At 39.4% G+C, this 9,173-nt stretch overlaps 1 protein-coding gene across 1 annotated transcript in view; it reads right to left on the reverse strand.

Moving 5' to 3' along the window:
• Positions 1-8,489: 8,489 nt before the first annotated feature.
• The window catches only part of LOC105532916 (melanoma-associated antigen 8-like), a 6,314-nt gene continuing 5,630 nt past the window's right edge, over positions 8,490-9,173 (reverse strand). Inside the window, 1 exon segment of the mRNA XM_011971257.1 lies at positions 8,490-9,118. Coding sequence (XP_011826647.1) covers positions 8,490-9,118 — 629 coding nt within the window.

Genomic DNA, 9,173 nt, shown 5'->3' on the forward strand with positions numbered 1-9,173 from the left:
CCTAATGTAAATGACTAGTTAATGGGTGCAGCACACCAACATGGCACATGTATGCATATGTAGCAAACCTGCACATTGTGCACATGTACCCTATAACTTAAAGTATAATAATAAAAGGTAAATATACATAAATATACACATACACATACATATATATGTGTATAAAGGAAGCATATATATACATATATATATCAGGACTTTATGCTTTCTTTCTCTTCTAGGATATTATTTTTTTGACACAAAGGGATTTTTTTACCCTGCTCAGTCAGCTGAATTCTGTTTTCTCCATTTATTTCTGCCTGTCTCTTTCTTCTTGCTACTCTCTGCTGCATAAGGGACTTTAAATAATTTTGAAGTTTGTAAAATTAGATTTTTTCTAATTTCAAAAGAGCTCATGAGATCTCTTATGTGTATATAATTTTATGTTATATGTTTTGTATACTTATATATAATTTATATAATTTAATTTTCTATATTTAATTTACTTAAAGACAAAAAAGCACTAAAAGACTTTATCAAAAAATGGAAGCCCAAATGCTTTTTTTTTTTGAGTCCAAGTTACACTCTTATTGCCCAGGCTACAATGCAGTGGCACAATCATGGCTCACCACAACCTCCACCTCCCTGGTTCAAGCGATTCTCCTGCCTCAGCCTTCCTGAGTAGCTGTTATTACTGGCATGCGCCACCATGCCCACCTAATTTTGTATTTTTCCTAGAGTCAGGGTTTCTCCATGTTGGTCTGGCTGGTCTCGAACTCCTGAACTCAGATGATCCGCCCGCCCCAGCCTCCCAAAGTACTGGGATTACAGGCGTGAGCCACCGTGCCTAGCCCCAAATGCTTTTTAAAGTTCACAGGCAAAATCTCTGAATGGAAACATTGATAAAAAACATGTGCATATGGAAAATAATCATAAGACAAGATAATCAACATCATTCTTCAATAGGAAATTATGAATTCAATAAAAGTGAGATACACACCTATTAGGATGACTGCTTATTGGAAAAAAAACATAAGAAGGTATTTTATGTGATCTGTACAGATGTACTCATTCCTTGATCATATGAAAATGCAGTGTTTTTAGAAGGTTAAAACTATTAAGTTTACAGAAATACCAACCAACAAATCCCTTTAAGCAAAACTCTTCATTTTTCAGAAAAAGTTATGATTTCTCATTTTCTACTTTTGGCAGAGATTTTCATTCTTTCCAATGGGACCTAAACCTTCTGAAGGCCTTTCCATTTCATCCAGAGCTTGAACTTCTATTTACAGATAAAAAATCTGTTCGCAAAAAACTTGTGCAATTTGATCACTTTTTTTACTTCAAACCTTTCTTTACCAAAATTAAGCACTACAGCACCACGATTTCCTCTATAATCTCTGTCTATGGCACCAGCTCCTGTATCTATAAAGTGCTTTGCAGCCAGGCCAGACCACTGAGCCACTCATCCATTGCAGCCAGCAGGAAGAGCATTGTTCACAAGAGCTTACTCCATAGATGGTACTGTACAATCGTAGGCACTATACAGGTTATACGCTGCGATCAGCCAAGACCCCTGGTTCAGGGCCATGGATGCTTGGAGAGCAGGCAAAGCACAGCTGCATGCTGCCCTCCTCAGCAGAGCAGGCCTGCTTGCTGGGGGAGAAATGGCAGGTGTCTTTTCAGAGCAGGGCATGGTAGAGCAAAAGGAGAACAGCAGAGGAGACAGTCCAGGGAACAAGAGAGTACAGGATGAGCCACCATTCGCTTTGATTAAGTGACAGTTAGCGCCAGTATCTCCATTCTGTATCGGTCTGCTCTGCTAGAGCCCAGACACAGACCTTGGTCCAAAACAATCACCTGACATGAGTTCACTTATCACAAATAACTAAATTTTGTAAATGGGCAAAATATATCAATAGACACTTCCCCTAAGTGGATATATGCATGACAAAGTAAGACATGAAAAATTATTGTTCATCATATCTATTAGAGAAATGAGAATTAAACCATAAAGAGATAGCATAGCACATAGTTGAAAATGACTGAAATTTTTTCAAAAAAAGATACTGCTAAGTGCTAGCAAGGATGAAGACCAACTTAAAATCTGGTATGTTGCCAGTGGGAAGTATGAAATAGTACAAAAACTGTGGAAAATGATTTGGAAATTTTTTTCTGGCTTTACAGTCTTTACTGCATTTATTTATTTAAAAAATTTTAATTAGGTTTTGGTTCTTTGGTTCTTCCAACTTTTCTTTTTGGTTCAGGGGGTACATGTGCAGGTTTGTTGCAAGGGTATATTGCGTGTCACAGAGGTTTGGTATACTGATGACTTATCACTCAGGTAATCATCATAGTATCAGATAGGTGATTTTCAAATTGTCACCCTACCCCTAGCTCCACTCTCCCACATTGGTAGAGTAGTTTCCAGTGTCTATTGTTCCCTCCTTTGTGTCCACGTATGCTCAATGTGTAGCTCCTACTTATAAGTGAGAATATGTGGTATTTGGTTTTCTGTTCCTACATTAATTTGCTTAGAATAATAGCCTCCAGCTCCATCCATGTTGCTGCAAGGTTCATGATTTTGTTATTTTTAATGACTGCATAGTATTTCATGTTCTATATCTACCGCGTTTTGTTTATCCAGTCCACCATTGATAGGCATCTCAGTTAATTCTATGTCTTTGCTACTGTGAATAGTGCTGCGATGAACATATGTGTGCATGTGTCTTTATGGTAGAACAATTTATATTCCCTCTGGTACATATCCAGTGATGGGATTGCTGGGTCGATTGGTAGTTCTGATTTAATTTCCTGGAGAAATTTACAAACTACTTTTCACAATAGCTGAAGGAATGTACATTCCCACCAGGAGAGTATCAATTTCCTCACGACCTCAGCAGCATCAGTTTTTATTTTTTGACTTTTTATTAGTGGCCATTCTGACTGTTGTGAGATGGTATCCCACTGTAATTTTAATTTGCCGTTCTATGTTAGTGATGTTGGACACTTTTTCACATGCTTGTTGGCTGTGTATATGTCGTCTTTTGAGAAGTATCTGCTCGTCTGCTCATGTCTTTGGCCCATTTTTAATGGGGTTGTTTGTTCTTTTCTTGTTAATTTTTTATAGTTCCTTATAGATTCTGGATATTAGATCTTTGTCAGATGCATAGTTTGCAAATCTTTTCTCCCATTCTGTAGCTTTTCTGTTTACTCTGTTGATAGTTTCTTTTCACGTGAAGAAGTCCTTTAGTTTAATCAGGTCTTATTATCAATTTGCGGGTTTTTTGAAATTGCTTTTGGAGTCTTCATCATGAAATCTTTGCCAAGGCCTATGTCCAGAATGGTATCTCCTAGGTTTTCTTGTAGGATTTTTATGGTTTTAGGATTTAATTTATGTCTTCAATTCATCTTGAGTTGATGGATTAAAGATGAATTCATCTTGAGTTGAAACTGGAAGGGGTTCACTATCAATTTTCTGCATATGGCTAGCAAGTTATGCCAGCATCATTTATTGATAGGAAGTCATTTCCTCATTGCTCGTTTTTGTCAATCTCGTTGAAGATCAGATGGTTATAGCTGTGTGTCTTTATTTCTGGATTAGAGAAGAATATCATGTTTTGGTTACCATAGCATTATAGCATGGTTTAGAGTCAGGCCCTGTGATGCCTCTGGCTATGCTCTTTTTGTTTATGACCTGTGTTTGAGAATAGTATCATGTTTTGGTTACTGTAGCATTAGAGTACAGACTCAGGGCCTGTGATACCTCTGGCTATGGTCTTTTTGCTTATGACCTGTGTTAGGGAAGAGTATCATGTTTTGGTTACTGTAGCATTATAGTATAGAATCAGATCCTGTGATGCCTCTCTGTGATGCCTCTGGCTATGCTCTTTTTGCTTATGACCTGTGTTAGAGAACAGTATCACATTTTAGTTACTGTAGCATTACAGTATAGAGTCAGGTCCTGTGATGCCTCTGTCTATGCTGTTTTTGCTTATGACCTGTGTTAGAGAACAGTATCATGGTTTGGTCACTGTAGCATTATAGTATAGTTTAGAGTGGGGTCCTGTGATGCCTCTGGCTACATTCTGTTTGCTTATGATTGCTTTTGACTGTTCAGGTTCGTTTCTGGCTCCATTTGGAATTTAGAATAGTTTTTTTTTCTAATCTGTGAAAAATGTTATTGGTAGTTTGTTAGGAATAGCATTAAATCGGTAAATTGCTTTAGGCATTATGGGCATTTAAATAATATTGATTCTTCCTATGCATGATCATGTAACGTTTTCCCATTTGACTGTGTCATCTCCGATTTTTTTTCAGCAGTATTTGTAACTGCCATTGTAAATGTGTTTCACATCTCTGATTTGCTGCATTGCTAGGCATTTTATACTTTTGTGACTATTATGAACGTGATTATGTTTTTGATTTGGTTCTCCACTTGGATGTTGTTGGTGTATAGAATTGTTGCTGATTTTTGTACACTGATTTCGTATATTGAAACTTTGCTGAAGTTATTTATCAGATCTAGGAACTTCTGGGCAGAGATTATGGGGGGCTTTCTTGGTGTAAAATCATATCATCTTCAAGGAGAGATAATCTGACTTCCTCTCTTCCTATTTGGATGCCTTTTATGTTTTTGTCTTGCCTGATTGCTCTGGCTAGGACTTCCATAATATGTTGAATAGGAATGGTGAAAATGTACATCCTTGTCTTGTTCCAGTTCTCATGGAGATCACTTCCAGCTTTTGTCCATTCCATATGATGTTGGCTGTAGGTTTGTACTTAGATGGCTATATCATTTTGAGGTGTGTTGCTTCAATGCCTAGTACGTTAAGGGCATTGTCCAATGTGGACACATGCATGACAAAGAAGCACATGAGAAATTATTCTGCATCACAGCTATTAGAGAAATGCATATTAAGGCATAATGAGCTACAATAACATATATTTGAAAATGACTAAGAAATTTTTTAAACACATTACTACGTGAGTGTTTATAGCAGGTCTAGTCATATTTGAGAAAACCTGAAAATTATACAAATGTATTTTTGTGAATAAATGGATAATGAAGTTTTTGTGCATCCATACTATGAAATAACTACTCTGCAATAAAAAGGAGTGAACTATTAGTATGCACAACAAGGTCTATCAAACTCAAAGGTGTCTTGCAGTGTGGAAAGAGCCAGTCTCTGCACCTGGTTCAAATGAACCAGGTACGTATTCTATTTTTTCTTTTCATGTGACATTCTTGAAAGAGAAAACTGAAATGCTGAGTACAGGTGAGTGGTTCCCACTCTTAGTTGTAGATGTGTGGGTATAATTATAAATGTATAGCAAGTAAAAGGGGTTTCTTCTGGAGAGGAGGGTGACGGAATTGTTTGTATGAAGATTGTGGTGGTGGTTCCATGAATCTACACATGAGCTACACACACAGAACTGGACAGAAAAAGAAAAAAAATACTGTTTGTTCATTTAAATAATGAAATTGAAAATTAAAAAAGAAAGCTGGAAAAAAGAAAAGTAAACTTTAAAAAACTTTATGGGAAGGAAAATTACCCTGGATAAATAGGGACATTATGCAATGACAAAAGAGTCGATTAACAAACAAGACATAATAATCCTGTTACTTCACCTAAAAGCATTGTTTTAAAATACAAGAAACATCTGACAGAATTGAAAGAATAAATAGTCAAATCTACACTTGCATTTGGAGATTACAAAACTCCTGTCTGAGTACATGATTGAAGTAGACAGAAACTCTGCAGGATTATAGAGCAACCCGAACAACACAGAGAACCAAGTTGAGCTGACTGGCTTTTACTGAACATGCCACAGAAGAACAGCAGAATAAATATTCTTTTCTAGTGTATGTGGAATTTTTACAAAGATAGACCAAAAAAAAAAAAAACCCTTAACAACTTTAAAATATTTGAAGTTGTACAAAGTATACCTTTTAATATGATGAAAGTATACATTTCAAAATATACATTTCAATTTAATAATTGAAATGGTACAAAATATAAATTTTAAAAATCCAGAATAAAATAAAATAAAAATATAACAAAGGACATATTTGTAAAGTCTCTAATTTTAAATAATTTTAAATAAACAACACATTTTCACTCTTCTTTGTTTAAAAAATTCTTAAGGAAAATTAGAAAACATACTCTGATGAATAAAAATGGTAATATGATGTTTTAAAATATGTGGAAATCAGCTACCGTAGTCCCTAGGGGATTTTTTATGTCCTTAAGTGCTTATGTAAGAAAGTAACAAAGGACTCAAATAAAACATCTAATCGCTGATGTTAAATAATTAGGAAAACAAAAGTAAATTAAACCTGAGGAAAACAAAAATGTGGGGGTGATATAGACATGAAGAGAAAAATTAATGAAATTGAAACTTCAGAAACTTCTGGAAACAGTAAAAGGGGTTGACGAAACCAAGATTTTTTTTTTTTTCCATAGATCAGACTAGCTAAAATGACCCATGTCAATCTGAGAAATTTGAAAATGTAGCTGTGGAGAAACAACAGCTATGAATGCAGCCAGAAGTAGAGGAAACTACATACAAATTCTAATTTGTCATGTTAACTACACTCTTCATTTCTTATAGACGGTTCTGAGAAGACCAGTTTTGCCTTGAAACTATCTGAATTTGCAAGTGTCTACCGTGTATCAGATGCATTCAAATGCACTAACCCATCAACTGAAAGAAGATCCTGCAAAAGTCAGCAGGGAGATTTCACCTTCTTTACTCCGTAGCATTGACTGCACTGCCCTTTGCAACGCCACCTATCACCTCAGGAGGCTGCGGGTTTCCTCCTTCCATCTGATGCAGGGGCAGAATCTTACCCAACATACTGCTACTCTCCACATAACTGTTCTTGCCTGAACACCTGCGCAGGTGTCACTAGTCACACTGAAAGCCAGTATGTCCCTGGGTGCAGATGCCAGACAGGAGGCAGTGGAAGAGTGATTAATTATTCTTTTCAAATTCCAGCTGGCATGTCCATCAAGGACCCATTTCTCATGCCCCAGGAGGAGCCCAGCTTTAGAATTCAGCTTTAGAGGATGTAAGAATTCAGCTTTAGAGGATGGCTGCTCCTCTTCTACCTCTTATGAAGGAATGGAGTTTCTGAGCACTATCCATTTGTTTGCCTATTCAGTCCCCAGCTTCAGATAAGAAGCTTATTGAATCCTACTGCGAATATGTGAGTGGCTTAAGAACCTACTCTCCACCTTCAGGGATGTTTCCCAAGAGTCAGGAGATTATGGGCAAAGTATAGTCTATTCACAGCCCATTGGGAAAACAAAGAATGTGTATAGAACTCCTAGGGAGGGAGGACCAGGTGGCTGTGGCTGTGGGACAGGACAGAAGGTGAGCCATGGGAAAGCTAGGGGAGTTCTGCAGGGGACAGGGATGCTCCATTTTCTGGGGAAAGCAGGGGATTCCGTGCAGCCTCCAGAGGCAGCAAGGAAGCACAAGCACCAGGCTTGGCCTCTGAGTTGGAATAGAGGGAACGTGTTGGCGACCAGGGAAAGGGTGTTATAACTCGGGAAAGTGTTGGGCCCAGACAGACATGCTGGCTGGGAGAGTACTTGTCCCTTGTGCCTTTGACAGAGGAGCCAAGACGTGGATGAGCACTCATAGACTCTCCCATAACATCTTTCACAGTAGGTCCTCAACAGAAAGCACCTACTTTTCATTCATTTTGTCACCATGGAAAATCTTTCTCTTTCTTACAGTTGGCCAAATGACACTTGAGATAAGCTAATTAGAATGCTTTTTTAAAGGAGTCAGCTCTGACTCTCCCAGCCAGACAGAAAAGCACCTGGCCAGTGGTATCTGGGCCTCACATCCCAGCAGATTCATGCTTATCTCTCAGGAAACCATTGCATAGGATAGGTATCCATCACCAACCTCGTGTGCTGTGTTCAACCGCACTGAGACAAGAGTGTAGGACACCTCCCATTTCTGCCCCAGGAGGAGATGCCTCTGTTTCATCCACCATCCAAAAGGAACTGCTGAGCAATTTTCCCTTCCAAACTTTTCTCTTGTCCTCTGAGAATCTGGCTCTGCCCCCACCCATTTCACTAAAATCAGCTCACCCAAAAGCTACTGCAGTTTCCCAAAGCCCAGAGGGCCTCGGCTCAGGTCATGTACACTCCACCACTCTCATCTGTTGCCCCCTACCCCCACCTCTCTCTTATATTTCCTTTACATCTTAGGGGACACTTGCCCAACTTAGTTATATGAATGCAGATCCTAGACTCAACCACCATAAGGTTAGGGCTGGGCCTGGCTTACTTTAGCATCTCCAATACTAACCCAGGGTCTTCCAAATAGCAGAAACTCAATGAATGTTTCAGGAAAACATGAGCCAGTGACCAAGGGGACTTCTTTATTCATATTTAATTATATCACATTCTCAAGCCAAGCAAATTCAGGTACACATATGCATTTTTTAACTATACAGTATACAGTAAGAGGTACAAGGAAGGCAAGAGTTAGCTACTGTTTGATTGGGATGGGTAGGAAATGCAAACTCTTGCATTAACCCTGGCCACATGCTCCAGGACTTTCACATAGCTGGTTTCAGCGAGGGCCCTTGGACCCCACAGGAACTCGTAGCGCACAGGATCACTGCCGGGCACCTGGCGGTACTCCAGGTAGTTCTCCTGCACCCAATCTTGGGTGAGCAGCTTCCTGAGCTCCCAATAGACGCTGTGCTCCCTCCCATCATACAGCCCCATCACACTCAACGCTTCCCAGATTGCCTCCTCTGGGGCGCAGCTGCCCTCCATTACGATCATGCCCAGGACGATTATCAGGAGGCCGGTCTTGGGCGTGCTCTGATCGTCACCCAGCAGGCCGTCATAGAAGAGGCCCAGGCAGGTGACAAGGACGTAGCAGTGGCCGGCGGGGTCCACTTCCTTCACGTCAATGCCAAAGATCACCTGCATGCACTCAGAGGCTTTGCTGAAGATCTCAGGAAAGTGGTTCTTGTAATTTTTGATGACACTCTCCAGCATTTCTGCCTTTGTGACCGGCTCCTTAATTTGATATTTGCGGAGCAGGAAATGAACTAACTCAGCCACTTTCTCATCAAGTGCTTCCCGGAAAAGGGACTCCAGGTGAGCTGGGTCTGGGGAGGTGCTTGGCCCCTCCTCTTCATTGCTGCTGGAAACCTC

Source organism: Mandrillus leucophaeus, unplaced genomic scaffold (genome assembly GCF_000951045.1).
Source record: "Mandrillus leucophaeus isolate KB7577 unplaced genomic scaffold, Mleu.le_1.0 Scaffold994, whole genome shotgun sequence".
Classification (NCBI taxonomy): Eukaryota; Metazoa; Chordata; class Mammalia; order Primates; family Cercopithecidae; genus Mandrillus; species Mandrillus leucophaeus.